Source organism: Zonotrichia albicollis, chromosome 2 (assembly GCF_047830755.1).
Source record: "Zonotrichia albicollis isolate bZonAlb1 chromosome 2, bZonAlb1.hap1, whole genome shotgun sequence".
Taxonomy (NCBI): domain Eukaryota; kingdom Metazoa; phylum Chordata; class Aves; order Passeriformes; family Passerellidae; genus Zonotrichia; species Zonotrichia albicollis.
In genome coordinates, this window is record NC_133820.1 from 4844480 (window position 1) to 4863034 (window position 18555).

General features: G+C 41.7%; 1 protein-coding gene across 1 annotated transcript; it reads right to left on the bottom strand.

The window, feature by feature from the left end:
• Nucleotides 1-152: 152 nt before the first annotated feature.
• MAEL (maelstrom spermatogenic transposon silencer) lies at nt 153-18001 on the bottom strand. Its single transcript, XM_005490994.3, has 12 exons — nt 17813-18001; nt 17240-17326; nt 15054-15156; nt 13062-13217; nt 12539-12580; nt 11787-11914; nt 10982-11036; nt 10513-10654; nt 9748-9810; nt 8989-9121; nt 8696-8774; nt 153-7981 (listed from the first exon to the last, which is right to left on the bottom strand). Exons 1-12 carry the CDS (start codon nt 17942-17944, stop codon nt 7866-7868), a joined length of 1236 nt encoding a protein of 411 aa, XP_005491051.2. The 5' UTR covers nt 17945-18001; the 3' UTR covers nt 153-7865.
• Nucleotides 18002-18555: the final 554 nt, after the last annotated feature.

The following is an 18555-nucleotide window of genomic DNA, read 5'->3' on the forward strand; positions in this document are numbered from 1 at the left end:
AGGTTTGAAGGTCACCAACTGCATTTCATCAAGGAAAGGTGGTCTTGTTTACTGAGTCATGCAAATGTCACAGCTTTCACCACTGTTCAACACAGGAACTGTTTTTATGGAGGCTGAAGCAAGATGATTTTTAAAGACATTTTGTTAAATGTGTATTTTCTATGTGTTATACATACACATATAAATAAATATATGGAAAAAACAACAGAGAGTCCCCTATTTGGGACTACAGTACATAATAATGTCACAGATAAGGTAAGAACTTAGATGAGCAGCTGATAAGAACTAGAAACACTCTAGTAGCCCATTTACTGTCTGACTCCTGAATTTCTGAGTTCTAGCTCCCAGAGCTCCTAATTTTCATTACATTACTTTTTCCTGCTGATTGTTGCATGGGCAAGTCAGAAATAGTCCACTGCTCCTGCTGCTTCTGAAAAAATGACAATGTGAGAGCATGTACATGGCAAGTACATCCTTAATTAAAACAAAAAGGGGGAGGGAGTGGAAGGAAAAAGGAAAAATAACTTTTTGTTCAAAACTGTAACAATTTAATCAGAAGCACTGCATTTTATGTGCAAATGTGGAGGGAAATCCTACCACTGGTATCTTTGGAAGAGAATGGACTGTCCATCCCCAAGGACTATCAATGGCTATCAAAGCTAATTAAAAAAAGGTGGGTTTTTCTAAGATACTTCTGCAGTAAAATATTTCTCCTTTCAAAACTCCTTACTGCATCTTCAACTTTGGGAGTTTCAGCAATGCCTCCCACATACCCTTTACCCCCAAACAGTTACTGTAATAAAAATCTAAAATTTAACTTCAAAGAAGAACCAGCCATCCTCCCACACAGGACCAGTATTTTCTAGATTTCAAACTATGAAAACCACCCTACCAGAACTGTAATTCTGGCTTGTTTTCTGACTACTTTTGTTTTACATAATACTTAAAATACAATTACTCATTTGTAGTAATAACAACGGCAAAGACCAACCACAGGAGTTCTTTACAAAGAACACACAAATCCAAATCTCTCTGGCAATGGATAATCTGAAATGCAAGATATTCTGAGGACCTTTTCTCATGATGCATGAGAAAACTTTGCAAAAATGGATGGCTAAAAAAGAACATTTCACAGAGAAGCTGAAGGCAGATAAAAAAATTTGGTGCATAGCTCAGAGCTGGTATGTATTCCAGTCTCACTGTAACAAGCAAGGCTAGTGTGAATTATCTAATTACCATTGTAACACATCTCTCCTGTGAAACAAAAGCTATTTCTTTTATAAATGTTACAGACATTAGTCAGCACAACCTGTTTCCTCCACCAGGAATAACAGTGAGGGATAACAGTGTGGATTCTCAAAGATCCTAACTGGAAAGTCCAGAGAAAGGACTTGACAATTATCAGCAGAATAATGCCAGAATATAGCCAGAAACTTGCAGTGGCCACTAAACCATTGTAACACTCTGCTACCTGTCCCACACTCTTCAGTTTTGGGATAGGTGAAGCTTAATTGTTGTTTGTCAGCTGAAGTCTTCAAGTAACACTTGCACAGTGGTCATTTTAGGCATGAAGAAAATACAGATTAGCAGTAAGCAACTGCACTAAGTTGTCTAAAGAAACCAGCCACAGAATACAGAGGAGTTTGCAAAATGACCCCCAAACCCATGAATTTAATTCTCTGCAAGCAGATTCCATAACAGCTAGCAGAGGAAAAGCAAGAGTCCAACTTGACAACATTTAAAACAGAACTGCTTCAAGTTCTGCAATGCTAAGCTCACTTCTGCACTGAGAAATCAACTAAGCACATGGAGCTATGGCTGAGATAATTCAGTGCTGCACCATTTTTTACCTTTTTTAAAATACCTTGAAAGTAGTGCATTTATTAGAATGCTTTATGCATTTTTCCTCAACCAATTTGTTCTACTCTGTCAGCCAGAAATACACAAACACACATATTCAAACTCATGCCTTATTCCAGGGTTTTCCTGTGACTGAATTCATGTCCTGCCTGTCTTGTTTGTCTTTTGAAAAAGGAATAACTCCAAGAGCTACCTCTAGTATAGCCACAACCTTATGCAGAATTAAACCAGCAATAATGAGTTTGGAGGGAAGATAAATTAAGCTAGTGATACTTAACTAATTCCAAAGATTTAATGTATCTATACGGAACTTCAATAACCACTTCCCTCAGAAGGCAGGAAGGCAGGAGAAAATGTATAACCAGGTAGAAAAGTAAATTCCTACTTTATTCTTCACATAGCAATCAGTAAACTACTGTTTAGTTATGTTCAACTCTATTCACAAACTTATCACAGAAAGCAAATGGGCTTGTCAGGTATGATTTAGCATTGGCAAATCCATGCTGACTCCTTCCAGTCCCCCATTTCTCCTTCATGTACCCAAACACATCCCAAGAAGGCTTGCTCCATGATTTTTCCAAGGACTGCAGAGGAACTGAACAGTCTTTCCTAGATCACCCTTTTGACAGATGGGTGCAGCATTTGCCTCGCATTGCTGTGGATTTCCTGTGCTCTCTGTGACTTCCAAAGGTGAGAGAAGAGCCTGGAAAAGGTGTCAGTCAGCTTCCCCAGCATGCTGGGATGCAGCACAGCTGGCTGGAGGGACTGCATGGGTCTGCAACTCCCAGTGCTGCTGCTCTCATCCCTGAACCCTTCCTGAGAACAAATCTGCTTTCCTAACAACACCCCTACAGCCCTGGCCAGTGTTTAGGGATTCCTCCCTTGTAGCCCACACCTGCTTCTTCCTGCTTTCCAATGCACCAGGATGCAGCCACAAGATCCCTGTGAAGACAAGAGAGTCTTCCCAATCCATCTCCCTGCATTCCTGGACTGCTCTTGTGTTTGGGAGACACTGTCCTCAATGCACACAGAGCTGGCACCAGGGATTCCACCCCTCCCCATTTCCCACACAACCACCAAGATCTGCTCTCACTGCTTTCCCCACTCTTCTCAGGATCTTGGGAAGCGTTTCCAGTATTACACACACACAAAGGCTGGTGCTGCCCACTTCCAGATTCAGTACAGTGCCCAATTCACAACTTGTCAGGAAGACAGGAGTTAATTATCCCAGCATCCCTGTTGCTAGAGCAACTGCACTCCTTTTCTGTTTACTTGTACCAACTGTTCCAGGAAAGACACCGAGGCAATGTTCTGCCTGATGAAGTTCACAATACAATGATCAAACCTCCAAGATTAATTCTGGATGTGTTAGAGCTCTACTAAAATTATTGCAGCCCAACAGAAGGGAATTTGTAACTTCTGCTGCACTTCACCTGTTCACTAGGGATTGAAGGGAATTATGTCAAAATGGCAGAGAAGGTTAATGGGAACCTCTAAGACAGAACCATAGAAAAGTGAAGGAATAGAGATAATGCAGGGTTAGATTAATAGAAGTGTTTGCCAATTTCTTCATTTTACTAAATCATTGCAATAAAATTGATTGGCTGGCCACTCAGGGGTGACAGTGAGGGATGATAATCCTGCAGAAGTCACCAGGAGGGCAGAAACTAGATAACAAACTTGTTTTTCTCCTGCTCCACCACAGTACATTTACTCTGCCAAAAGGAATGATGTTGTTAAAGTCTTTGCAGTCAGCTGCAGCTACTTCTATCTATCAGCCAGAAAATAAACTCAGTTTCACACATACACTTGAGTGATTTCACTTTTGGGCAAAGTCTGAAATCCTTGCTAGCAGAAAGCTGAATTAAAAAGTTCTAACCCTAACAGGTCCAAAACCACAGCCACTCTATGAGAATTATGCAGGTTTTTAAAAATTTATAAAGATAAACACAACTATTTTACAAGAAAATCAAAACAGGCTTTCCTAGAATAGAGGTTTTCATTCACTCCAGACAAGTACTTATTCAGAAGATTCTGACCTTCAGCACATCACCACTTGACTGTAACAGCTCAAGGGCCAGAATCCCTGAAATGGCAGCAAGTTTGCTACTGGGGAATGACTCAGCATGGACCTGACTCCAGGCAGCTGGCACAGGACACACCCCATGGAACGAGTAGGAGCTGTTGCTGTTATCCAGCATCCCTGGATAACACTGTGTGCCTTCCCTTCCCACACATCACACACTGCCAGCTTCTCTCACCCTTGGGAGGTGACAGGGAGAGCTGCTGTCCATGTGAGAGCAGCTGGAATGCAGAGCTCCACCTGGGAACAGACAATGGGCCAGCTGAAGCTCTTGGGCTGGACACAGAGGACAGGCCAACAGGGGATGTGAGCTGCAGACAGCCCTGCCAGAGGAGAGCTCTCAAGGCCTTCAGACACCTGGGAGGAGCCTGACACTCAGAAGTGGCCAAGGAGCCAAGGTGGTCCCTGCTGGATCTCATCCTTATGGACAAGAAATAACTGCTCAGGGATGTGAAGGACAGGGGGGCAAATTTAGCTTCAGTAACCACAAACCCCCAAAGAGGGAGGAAAACAGCAAAAAGCAGCATCACAGTCCTGGAGCTCAGGAGAGCAGCCCTTGGCCTTCTACAGAGATCTGCCTGGAAGACTCCTGTGGCACACAGTGCTGGAAAGAGGTCCAGGTGAGCCTGGTGATTTTTCAAGTATCACCTCCTTTAAGACAAACAGCAAAGCAAGCAGAGGCTGACCATAGAGCTCCTGACAGAACTCACCCCTGAAAAGGAACACACAGGAGACAAGTGCCTGGGAGAAACACAGAGGTGCTGTGTGTGTGCAGGTATGGGGACAGGAAAGCCAAAGCACACTCAAAGCTGCATCTGGTGAAGCACAGGGAGGGCAAAAAGAAGGATTGCTGTGGTGCAGCTGAGTGGGAATGGGCAGCTGGCCATGAAGGACAAGGCTAAAGTCACATTCACCTTGAGAGTTAATGGTAAGATCATCCTTCCAAAGCAAAATTCAAGTTAAAGATGTCAACACCAGGTTTTGCTGTATCTACAGTACCTATGTGTGCTTCTGAGAGAATGCTGGAACTTCTGCCACATCCCTGGTTCCTGCAGTTTACTGGAAGGAGAAGGTGGACAAGCCAGCAATGCATAAGTAACAGTTAAATTAGAAGCACAGCAAAACTGCTGCTTACTCCATGTTAACATACTCTGAACAGAATGTAAAAGAACATAACAGGTCAATGTACATCAGCAGAGCTGTCACTGCAGTCATTGTTTCCATGATCCTCAGACAACTGTTCTGGCCAAAACCTTCAGAGTAGCAATGTGCAATTAACCACTTGTCTACTGCTATCAAAATGAGCAAAAATACCCATTAAGTCTGCAATGTGTGTGCTAAACCAGGATGACTTTTTACTCATTCCTGTCACAGCAGAGTCAGCTTCTCCAACAGGAGGGCAGAAAGTCAGGTCTGATAGAATCTATCAGATGTCTCATTTACAAAACCAGCTCTTCAGCCAGTTCACCAGATGTGCTACCAAACACCACGTGCAGAGTGCTGTCACCATTAGGTTTTATCCTGTGGAAGGTGCATGTTTAGAGCTCCCAGGCTGTACCACTCAAACTCTGCTCAACAGCCATTCTGCCCTGTCTTGGTTTTGTGTCCCCTTCAGAATTTTATCATTCAAGTGGTGAGAATTTGGGCCTCATTTTGACACAGTTTGTGCTTTACCAGTACTACTCCTTGCACTTAGAATGTGGGCTAAGGCTGCAAACCCTCATCTTTACTTAAAGGAGAGAAGCGTTACTTTATTAAACTCGTTTTTCAGAATTTTTTCTTCCAGAAATCAAGAGCTGCAAATTGCAGAACAGTCAAGGAAGCAGAGCTCCAAAATGAAAGAATTTTCTATCATCCTTCAGCAGCTGTTAGGGCTCCCCCACAATAAATGCAGAGTAACACTATGAAATGGGCTACTTTAAGTTAGTGTACTCATTCTAATGGCACAGATATTACATTTTTCACTACCAAAACCCCCCTCTAGAGCTGTTGGTTATTACACTAAGACAGTCACTGCCCCAGTTAACAACCCACTGCCTACAGCACATAATTAGATCTTCTACATCTTATGTGCTATTTTAATTTACAGGTGGCAAGGTACAGATATGCCATAGAATCCTAATGGCATTTTCCCACTTCTGCTCACATTCTTTATCTCACTCTTGATATGTAATACATTAAGCTTAGTAAAAAATCTTCTTAGGTTTATGTACTTAATACTGACTAAGTGTTTTAACAACAATTTTTAATAAATTCTCTCCTACATAAGAACTGAAACAAACTTTTATTGCAACAGTGAACTCTGAAAATACTTCAAAAACAACAGCTCTGTACATTATGAAATATCAATGCAGCAGTGGCTGTCAGTTAAGGAAGTTGGACAAGTCTATACAAATGCAGAAAAGCCTTTAGCACTACTTGATAGACACTGTCAGTCACTTAACACATTCCCAGGTGCTCCATTGGTAAATTTCAGCCTTACAGCTTGAATGGCCCTTATTTGGTGAAAACCAGCAGGTAGGACAGCAGCCTCCAAGGAAGGAAACACAGAATCAATTGAGGAAATTCAGTGATAGAGCTGAATTTGGAACAGCTGGGTAAGAATAGAAATGCTTCAGTGATCCTAAAACACTGGGAGAAAGGGTTCAACTGCAGCACTTGGCCTTTTCTGACACACTGATCAGCATGCTCAAATAAACCTCTTATTTTGGCTGCATTTTGGGTTTTGCTTGCATTTGTTTTATTGAGTTTTTTTCCTTATACAAGGGAATGAACCACCTCATCTTGAGTTTCAGTACCTACCAAAGAATGAAATCTTCACACAGTGAGTTGCTATGGAAATAGTATTTCAAAACTGGACATCTGTTGCTACAAAATCTAGGAACAACTTAACAAAATAAGCTCTTATTTCTCAGAATCACTTGCTTAGGAGACACATGGACTAAGCACAAGGCTCAGACAGACAACTTTTTGGGGAGTAGTCCCAGCACTACCTCCATAAAAAGGAACATCTAACTTCCCTAAAAAATGTCAAGGCACTTTTGATGTGCCCCCAAATAATGATGACTGGTATCTACCCAGCCTGACAAAACTCTTGTGAAATGTATCAGTCTGAATTTGATACTCTTTCCAAAAAAAAACTATCAAAAAACCAAAACCAAACCAACCCCATAACACCTACACTTCTCTTCAGTCTCTAAAGTTTGAGGGACATGCATTTCTTAAAAAGAAAACTGATGCAAGCAAATAAAAATCTATGCAGTACTTGTCCCTGATGTATATAATAGAGCCTGTGCCTCTAAGAACATTAACAGCTAGATAAATTTGCCACAGTATTTCTTTCAAGACATTTTACATAAAATCTGCTTTTTTTGCCTTGAAAGACCACTCAAATTTTTCATGGCTATAACTGATATATTACAGCAAACTTTTGGGACTACAGACTTTTAATTAACTCCCCTAGGGCAGCCCCTCACACCTTCAACACTTCCTGCCCTGCATCAGTTTTTGAAGCAGGACTGTTATACAAAGTCCATCTTCTACATGGAGAAGATGGGAAGGCTATTAAAAAAAAGAAATAAAGCAAAAAGTTTAAGTTGTTTACACACTGGTCACTAAAGAATTCTTCTAATTCAATTATATTGATTAATCAATCTTGAATTTGCACTCTATTCATTAAGAAATATAACTAGCACAGCATGCAGTTTTAAAGATGGGACTGTTAGGTCCCTTCAAAATAAGTTTTCCTGTACATAATGAACAAGAGTCTTTAAATCCACTCAATAGTTTTATCATTCTAACAAGAACTTCAACTGTCAAGGTTTGCACAGAAGATGAAAAACTGCAGTCTGGAGAAACTACTAGTTATCTTAGGGAAACAAAGAAAATGATAATTTACAGCTGTCCTGGATGTGAAAGATTTTCAATTACTGAAAGGCTTGGATAGATCAGATGCACTTCTCAGCAACCGAATAACTCCTCTTCCTTGTACAACACTTGTTCCACAAGGGGAGGTCTTCACACCACATGGAGAATCACCTAATAAATTAAATACAGTTTGCACATCAAATCAGCCTTTAAAGCTTGCATAAAGTAACAGAATTGTATTTCATGCTGTGGAGCTGAACCTATTCAACAGCTCAGATACAAAAAGTCAAGCAGATTGTGTCCTCCACAAACACCAAGAGCATAAGATCATGATTTCCATGTGGAACAGAGTTTAACTCAGCATGGATCTTATGCATAAAATATCAAGCTGCAAACTCTCAATTCTTATTTATTTTGCAGACCTGCTCCTCTGAAGGTTAGCCATGAAATAGCCAAATGAACTGAGCTCAGAGGCCTTCTAGTAAAAACATCCTTTCTGCAAATAGAAACCTTAAAAGAGAAGTCTTTTAACTGAGTTGTGGCAGAACACTTGGAACAAGGACCAGCTCAGTCTGTACATACAATGATTTATGAACATGGAGAATATTTTAAACATGACCCTGCCTCAAAGTACCTGGGCATGGGAATGGCTTCAGGTAACAGAAGAACATAAATCAGAGAGCAACATTTCTAAGAAAAACTCAAAATTAAAGAGATGTTTTTGACCCTAAGATTCTGTCCAGTAAGAAAAGGCCAGCTCTTCCTGCTTGAGTCTCCAGTGTGTGAGCTGTGCACCACTTTCAGGCAACATCTAAGCCCAGAAATTTGAAAAAGTAACAACAGGATTAAGTTTTCACTAAAAAAATGTGGAAGCTTCAAACTCACAATTAGAAGGAACAAACTCTTGATCCTGTCTTGGACAGCCCAAAGGTTTGTTGCATCCAGAACTCTCAGCTTTCATTTTCTGTATGAAAATATAAATATTCAAAATAAGGTACATGTATCTGCTAACATGAAACATACAGCACTGTCCATCAAAGCTATGGATCATGGTCAAAACCCTGCAAGTTCATCAGGCTGCCCAACATATGTCACAAAGGACAGCATCCAAAGCCAAAACACCTCGTGTGAAATTGGCAACTGGAAATAAATCAGGGTATCAAGTGAAAAAATCTGACCTGGTTATGTCCAGCATCCAGTTTTACAATCCTGGTATTTGTGCCTTGATCACTATCAGAGTCTTGCAGAGGGAGGTGAGCTGCTGTTAGTGGGACTCCATACACACCAGCAAAGGATTTACTGATGCAGTAACTTGACCAAGGAAAAAAGGAAAACAAGAAAGGTCTGGCTAAGGGTTTGAATGCTGATGTGTGGAAGCACAGCATTTTATGTTCTTCAGCTGGCAAACAAAAGCAGCCAAAGCCTGAGATGCACAGAACAGATAGCAGAGGGCAGAAGGACTTTCTGCCAGCAGCCCTGCATCCTTCCAAGAGCACCAGTGTGGTGTACAACTACACATGAAATAAAAACAAACTGCTCCCCCACATTATCAAATGCAGCACTTAGAAGTGTGAAAAGCAACTTTTTTTCTTTTTTCAGGGCATAGCAGTCCATGGTGAATTTTTTGAATGAAAGACTATTTATTATTGCCTCTTTAAGTGCTACCACTGCTGCCAACAGAGATCATAAATGGCATTTCCTCATTTCCAAACTATTTACTTTTCTTTTCTCCCCAAAAAAAGGTTACAGAACCTTGTGCATCTACACTATAAGTCAGGCAGTATAGAAGTTTCCAAAGTAGAGATATGCCAGAGCATAGTGAGAATACCTCTGAAGTCAAACAATGAAATCTAATGTAATTAACACTTTTCTCAGCACTGCAATGCTAACAAAATAAAAGCCATCATTCTGGAGTCAACTCCTCAAGCAATACTCACCCCATTTTCTTACAGGATGCCAGAGCACAGCAGATTATATCATTCTCCTCATGCCACTTGCACCTACATGAAATGAAGCTCAGGCTTATTTCCGAAGCACCTACATTGTTAATCAACAAGAACAGTTGGTCTGGCCAGATGAACAGGAACAAATATTAAAAATGGCATCTTTTTGTTGCTGTGATCATGCAGTACCTTTAAAATTTCACAGAGTTCAAGTACTTGATGCAGAGCTTAAAGGTCTGCTTATCAGGAAATCTGCTTCATGCTGAGCTGGGGGGCAGGGAGAAAAGAGAACTCTAACAGACAAATGGAATTTAAACCATTTGAACCATTTCAAGCTTCCCATTAATGTGAAATAGCTCCTCCTAGCATAAACACCCTCACCTTCCTCTCCAAACCTGTCTTTTAAAGTACATTTCTCCATCCTCCTTAAGGTCCCCCTCTAGGGTGAAGGCACTCATGGGAACACAAAACTGCCCAACTATAAAAAGACAACAATGAACCCAATGGATCTTAAAATCCATTTTCCAAGCAGATTTCCAAGAATAATTTACATAGTTTTTTAAAATGTACTGGAATTTAAGATTATATTATTGGTTCTTTTCTTAAATTAGTAGCAGAGGAAGCACTAGAGTCTATTTCTAAACTAACTGCATAATCACCCAATATGCTCCTGCAGCACTGCAAGCAAATATCACTTTTTGTACCAACACAGAAGAATCTGAAAGCAGGTACATTTACACCAAGAACCACCCCACACACCTGGTATTACTGGAGAAATCCCACAGGCACACATCCAGTTTTCTATACACCCAGACATTGGATGGCTCCTTTTGGTATTTCTTCTGGTACAGTTTCATTATCAGGTCTTCTACTGCAAAAAGCTCCCAGTGGCTCTCAATGCCTACAGTGCAGTGAAAATCCAGGCCAGGAGAACAGGAGTCACTGGATATCCTGCTCAGCTCATTTCTCCCTCAGTCCCTGTTCACAGCCCAGCCTCTAATCACAGCATCAAAGCTCCAAGATATTCCACCAGTGGATTTAATAAAACCTGGCTTTCTGGAAAGTGGTGGGAGAAAGGAGCATGCAAAGGAGTTCTAGCTATCAGAACCAGCTTTTATGAAAACTTTGAGACATGCTATTTAGACAAAGACAGCTGTCCATGATTACTCAGCCCTTATTTCTGGGGGTAGGAGGGGAAAAGGATAGACAAAAATGATCCATTCCCTACCTGTTATGCTGGCCATTCGACCAAGACACCAGTTAATTCGGAATCTGTCATTAGACTGGAGGAAAAATTTTCTGTCATCTCAAAGGAGTACAGTAAAGAATTCTGACACTTCCATGACTTCTACCCAGGTCTGAAAGAGCCATCTCCAAAGCAAAATTGTTTGTGGCACTGAATGCAATCTCCCTGATGACTGTCTAGAAGAGGACCCAAATCTCATGCATACTTCTTCAGAGCCCTGTATTTATGGATGGAACCCAGTATCTTGCCCCTCCCTATTTTTTAAGGATTAAGATTAGGTTTGAATGAAATTGAAACATAATAGACCTGTTATGGAATTTTAACATCTCTGAATCGTAACATTTTGTTCTGTTGCCTGGAAAAATGAAACTTGAGCAAAAATTTAAGATGCGTGTAATTCTCATGGGAAAAAGAGTCACGAAAACGTAAAAATATCCTTTCAAAAACCCAGGATTTCTGACTATCATTGAGCACATCCAATTTAAGTCAAATCTTAGGAGCCCTTAACCAAAGTCATAACAATGTCAGAGAACAAAAGACCCTGTTCATCAGTAGATTAGAGCCAGAAGTGCAGGCTGAAAATAAAAAGGCAGAAAATTAGGTCTCTGCTTTATAAAAAGGTTGGCTTCTAGAGGCCATTTCTTCCTGCCCAGAACTGGGACACACTGGTAAAAGTGTCTTTGCCCACTTACATGCACACTGATTAGGTTTTAGTGTAAACTCTCTCCTTGGCCACCCAGCAGGAGTGAAAGCAGAAGGGGAGATGCAGATTTGCCCTGGGCCATACCCTGCAGAAGAAGCGAGGCCGAGCACCCCTGGCTGGCTGGGCAAACTCAATGAGTTCCCGCAGGACGACTGCGTAACACGCACGAGGATGGTGAAATCCAGATATGGGGATCTTGTGGGTTTCATCACCTATGGAGGGGCAAGGGGGACAGGGAAAAACAAACAACAACAACAAAAAAAAAAAATCACAAAATTGTGAGAAGTCCAGTTTCCTTAAGAGATACAGTTCCCTCTTCCTTTTTATCTATCTGTATACATATATATGCACACAAACACACACACACTGCTCTCCACAGACAGGGTCTGTGTTTAAGCTACCAAAACCTTGCTTCTGTCAGCAGCTCTGGGCTCTGAGCAAACACTCACACTCCTGCCCCTTCTAAAAGGCCATCATCCAAGTATTAGATGTACACAGGCCAAGTTTGTTCCCTCTGTACACAAGGAGAGGAAGCGTCCTAATAGAAACAAACTGGAGTCTATAAACATTACTGAGAGTCACAAAGGAAACAGGCAGGCCAAACCAGACAACAATGGTGCAGATATTTTAATTTTCCTAATATATGCCAAGCTGCTAAAAAGAACTTTTAAATATAAAGCAGTACCTTGGAGTTACCCTGATGATAATCAGCACTCCATGCTGAAGACACACACAAGGACTATCAAGACTTACAAAACATTTGGACAGAGGTCAGATAAGCTGAGTCTAAAACTGCACACCTTTGCACACCATCCTTTTTCTCCATTAATACTCACTAGAAGCCTGGCAGTGGTACCGAAAACCACGTGGTGGTACTTCTGCAAACAAGAGGAGAAAGCACAATCAGCATCCAACACCACCAAGGACAGATCCTTAACTCTCCACTACACACCACAGCTTCACATGCAGAAAGGAGCAGCTTCATCTTCCCTTGGGGCCTTGTGAACGTGCCACAACTATTTCTGGAAAACTTCTTTTCAGTTCTATGCACTTTAAAAAACAAAGTGCATTGTAGAGTGGGTTTAGGTTCAACTAAAAGAAACATTCATTGACATGAAATATAAAGCAAAAATACATGCAGGACCTCCTGGGTTTAGCCTACCCTCTTAGGAGTTACATGAAGTTCTGACAGTAATTCTCTTCAGAAACAAGCTCAGCACTGCTGTGGTACTTTAAGAAGTCTGACCATTTACAATCAAAGAAATAAACTTGTCTGAATAGCAGAAGTGTAAGCCGGGCAGCAGTGAGCCCAGAAAGCCTCCCTCTCACCCCAGTTCTTCTGCCTTTGCTGGAAGTCACCTGGATCTATGAAGTGGTGGAAATCAGCCAGGATGCCATGCTGCAGGGAGTACCTGACACAGCCAATCTCACAGGGAAGGAAGCGCTGCTCGCAGTGCGGCGGCAGCCTCCCGTAGCTGTAAATGTCCAGGAAGTAGAAGATGTCTGCAACCATATCTGGAAGAAAAAGAACAAACCCACCTTCAGTGGTTACAGAAGCCATGCTGGTCTCCCCTCACCCAGGGAAAGTTTTGGTGAAATTTCTCCTATGAGTGAGTGAAGAGTAACAACCATGCAAAACACACAGCTCTTGCTCTGTGTCCCAGATAACAACACTCATGCAGAACTCAGGCACGCTGGACACCTTCCAGAGATCCTGCTGTGTGCAGAGATGGGGCAAAAAACCCAACAAGTACAAGCAACTGAACCCACATGATGTTGAGAGGCTTACAATTCAACAGGAACCATAATTCTTTTTAAGGATAGATCTCTTTGCTATTTCATAAAATAAGGTTAGGGAAAAAACAAATCAGTGACTGCAAAACAGCCTCACAAGCTAAATTTGGCAGCTTACACCACTTAAACGAGCTGGTAGGAATCCTGTGGGGCAAGAAGATGAGAAGTCTGCTAATTAAAAGGATTGTTTCTCCACCAAATGAGCTCCCAAAGAAACTGGCAAGAATACCCAACACAAATGTTAAGGAACAGATTTATCATTTACTAATTAAAAAGTATCCAACTATGACAAATATTTTACAGTACACCTTAATCCTTCTCTTCATGATTGTCACAATGTTGTCAGTGAAGTTTAACACAGCTATTTAAACCTTACTCTACTGCCCCTCATCAAAAAAGCCCCACTTGCTCTACCAGAGATGTGTAACTCACACATAAATAATTTTATATGCCAGTCTTTAGGACATTTAACACCAGCTGCCCTAAGCCTCAATGGTCATGCTCCCTCTTATGTGGGTTTTAAACTGTACAAGCCCAGGGGTCACAAGAAAGACACCTCTCCTACCTTATGAAAAAATGGATACAGCTCCAGGGAACCATACAGAACTTCAACTGGGAAATATTAAGAGCAGCATCATGAAATGTATCTCAATTATCCTTTATCATAATGCTTTTCATTCAGCTAAAAGATGAATTGTGCCAACTCAAGGCAGCCAGCATGATCAGCCCAATCAAATCTGCATCACAATGACAGGAGAGCATGACCCCTGGCACAGAGGGCACTAATAAGCATTTCACTTTTTATGGAGCTACTGTTTCTTGCTCCCCCATAACCATGACAACATGAAAACAGTTCAAGAGACTGAGGTAAAAAGCTGGAGCTGAGACTTAACCACACAGCAGACACAGCTTATATGAACTGGCTTCTTGACTTACCTTGTAAGCACTACCTTTTATCATTTTTCAGGATAATGTAATATTCATTGGGTAGAAGATCACAAATGTGTTCACTACAACCATCTGAAGACAGGTACAGGTTAGAAAGGTTTAGTTTTTGAGTTCTTTCAATAAGGAAGCAAGTCAGGATGTTATAAAGTGCATATTCCCTCTTTTATTTTCCCAATGAGGCCAGGCCCCTGTTTTATTTAATACCTCTATCATACCAATTTTGAACATTGATGTCTAGCAATTCTTAACCCTTTGAAATCAATACAGGTATTCTTTTATGCTGAACTTGGATTAACCTTGTCAAATCATAAATATAGGACTTGAAAAATTACCTTTTTCTTTAAAACCTTGAAATAACTGTTAAGAAACTGTTAGTGGCTATACTCTCATTGAGCTAAAAAACAGAGGATACAATTCTTGGAGGTTGGAGGGGGGAACAGTATTTTCTTTGATGTCCTTCTACCTTTTACAGCAGTAGCCCAGTAGTGTAAAATAATTGACAGATGGCTTTTAGCAAAATGCAAACAGTCTTTGTACAGGTACCACTGAGAATACCCTCAAAGAGCAAGCTCTTATCTACCAGGATCAACTGCTCTAAAATCACCATACCCTGATCATTCTTCCAAGAGAGAGCAGAGGCATCTGGCAAAGGAGTAACACAGGGCATCTTTGTGGTCAGAGGAGCAGGAACTGGATCAGGCACATTACGAGTCTGGAAAAGATGAGAGAGTTAAAAAAAAAAAAAAAACAACAACAACAACAACAAAAGTCTCCTTGCTCCAAATAAAGTCCTTCAGCTCCTTACATCAGAGGAAAATGCAATATCCACTAATAGCTGTGGTTAGGTGGAAAAGTTTAACATATTAAAGTGCCTTGATCCTTGCAGGCCAGGAAAGCAACATTTCTCTTCAGTATCTCTGTCAACCCATTACTGCTTTGAAGAACTACAGCTAAACTTACAAAATGTAATGCAAAGAAAAAAGAAGTATTTTCTTAAATTCAACCTCTTGCCACAGGCAAGGAACTCTTCCAACTAGAATTTATAACTTCTCTCCCTAAGTTTTATGAAAAAAGCACCAGACACATGTGTTAGTTGTGTTTGACTAGGAAACAGGTTCATGAAAAGCTGATAAAGCCTTTAGGAAGTCTTTGGATTGCTCTGAAAATCCATTCATGAACAATAAGCTTTTAATAGGAAGGGAAAAGAAACCTGTCAGCCTTACAGACCTGATCACTCAAACCCAGATTGGGAATAACATCCACACCCAGGTACACAGAATGCAGATAACCATCTCAGCCAAAGTTAATTATCAGTTTGAACTATTTAAAACCAAATGAGTAATTATTCCCATCTAAGCAAGCTCTGGCCACCTCCAAAAGAGGAACATGGACTTTCAGTACACAAAGTGACCGTGGCTGTCTATGTACAGGGCTGGGATTAATAAAACAAGAGCACATAATCTCATATGTCCATATTTGCCTATTTCCACTGATACACTAAGGATGGTGTTATTTACTCTGGTAAAGCAATTATTCATATCTCTCCCTGATTACAATCTTCTAAAATGCTACAAGTTGTGGAAGGAAACACAGAAGCCACCATTTGTGAGTTACCTGCCATTTCACTTAGTTCTCTCTGACATAAAAATGGAGTTCTGAGTTCTTCACACACTCAGCCTGCTACACGACACAAGGATGATCACATTTTAAACAGCTTTTTCCCAGACATGCAGGCCCTCAAAACCAGAAAACATTGCCTAACACATCCCTTCTAGTCTAGACTAATTTAACTAATCCATTTTTACTAGTTACTGCAAACTACACTCATCCTGTCATTCCCTCTATCACCATGTAAGTCCTGGAATTTATCCTCACCATTAATTCATAGTTCACAGTCATTATCTAGTAATAGAGCACTAAGAAGTAAATGCAGTATTATCCATTTGCTCAGACAGTAAATGTGACTTTCTTTCCTTGGACACACCATTTTTTACACTACCAACAAACACTGAAATTAAATAAAATAAGCTGACACCTCACATAATTCAAACTCTTAAGTAACTGCTTCAGAGAAGAGCGGGGAGAGGAAAAGAGACAGAGGCAAACAAAAGGGACAAACACCTTTTCAAGGCAGTAAAGAGCAGAAATTATCTGTTTAGCACCATTTCAGACACAACCATACACACTCAACCAACTGCCTACTTCTGTATTGCTCTCCCCAATACTGTTACTACTCTCTCCCACATCCAACCAACTTAAAAATAATGGCAGGGTGTAATTATTCTATTTGTGCATAGGCCACAACACTTCATTGACCTGGTTCACTACACAACCCCTCCAGAACAACAAATCAGTTGCCTCTAAGATGTGCTTTTAGGCCATCAGACAAGAACTAACTAAACCAATGACAACCAAAAAGCAAAAGCAACATGAACCTATGACAAGAAGTAAAGCCAATTTCAGCATAAATTAAAAAAAAGAAATTAATTAAGTCAAGCACTGCAGAATACTGTTAAAAATAAAGCTAGTGTGTTAGAGAACTACTTTTACTTGGTAAAAGAGCCCAAAGGAACAAGCTGTGATGGTTTAAAGAGGTATCAAGTATTTCCACCTTCAATTCAAGCCAAAACAATTACCTGCATAACCCGTATAATGATAGGTACTACTAGTGCAGCCATACCCTCCAGAGGCTGGAGGATGGGGAAATTGCACAGCATCCTACGGAACTGAGCACACAGAGTCCGATACCGTCTACTCCTCCTCCCTACTGAGGGCCTTCCATCAACAGCATTTACCTCCTTCACCGTCTTCTGAGAGCGCTTCTTGCTATTCCATGTACGAGCCTTCTCTGCATACATCATCTTCTCTTCCTCTGTCAGGGACTTGAAGAAAAATTACCTGTTACACAAAGGCTTCTACCTTTTTCTCTGCTTCCTTCTAGTAGTCCCACAAACCAACAAACTCCGTGTGTAAGAAGTCACTCCTGCACTTCCAAAGTAGCAGTCCCACAAACCAACCAACTCCGTGTGTAAGAAATCACTCCTGCCCTTCCAAAGGACATCATTGATGGCCGCCAAGACAACTAAAACACTCCCAGGCGCTTTTTTCCTAAAAACGCCGTAAGCCTTGATTAGAAATACACAACAAGGCGAAGGCGAAGAACCTCCGAGTGAGGGCAAGCCACAATGAAGAGCCCTCCTGGAACCATTCTTGCCAGCCGGGGATGCCGCCGCCACCACCCCACCCCACCCACGGCACACAAACCGGAGCAGTCCCCGCGCTGAGGGGAGGGCGGCTGAGGGGAGAGACGCGTGAAATGGCGCCGAGCCCACCCTCCGGGAAAGGCCCCGCCGGCATCCCACCCTCACCTCCCATGCCTGGGAGCAGTAGGGAACGGCGTCCCCCACACAGGTCACGGTCAGCCCGCGGCGCTCCAGCCCGGGCAGCTGATCGTGCACGAACCACAGGAAGGCGGTGCGGTGGCCACCGCGCCTCGCCATGGCCTCGCCGAAGAGGGCTGCCCGCACGCGAGAGCGGCGCGGCCTCTCATGAGGGCGGGCGGGGCGGCGCCGGCGCGGTGCCCGGGCCGGGGCGGGGCGGCCATGGTGGCTCTTTCCAGCCCCGCCGGGCCTGGCCCGTGCTGCCCTGTTTGAGCTTCGCCTGCTCTTCACCAGTGTGAAAAATGCGTATTTTATGATTTGGCTTTTCGCAAATGTTAAAATGAATATTATATGTGTTGCGTTAGGAAGTGATGCTGTATTAATTCTCTTAAGTAGCGTGTTAAATGTAGTTTTAGGTGATAACAAAATGTTAAAATAGAAACTGCGCTATGTAGGATACTTTTTTTTTTCCAAAGAAAGGACTCACAGCGGGATAGCAGTCACAGGACACCCAAATCTTTCAGAGGAAGAGAGTTTTTTGCCCCATTATCAGGAGAAACTAACTTCTTCCTGCCTCACTCAGGCAGGACAACGCCATTAGGATTATGAGGAAGAAATTGACACTGACCAGGCAGAATCCTGTGTTTGAATGGAATTTATGCATCATGTATGAGGTGTATGAATATGCAACAGGCTGTTGTTTTTAAGGGTTGATCCTCTGTTAACTGTAC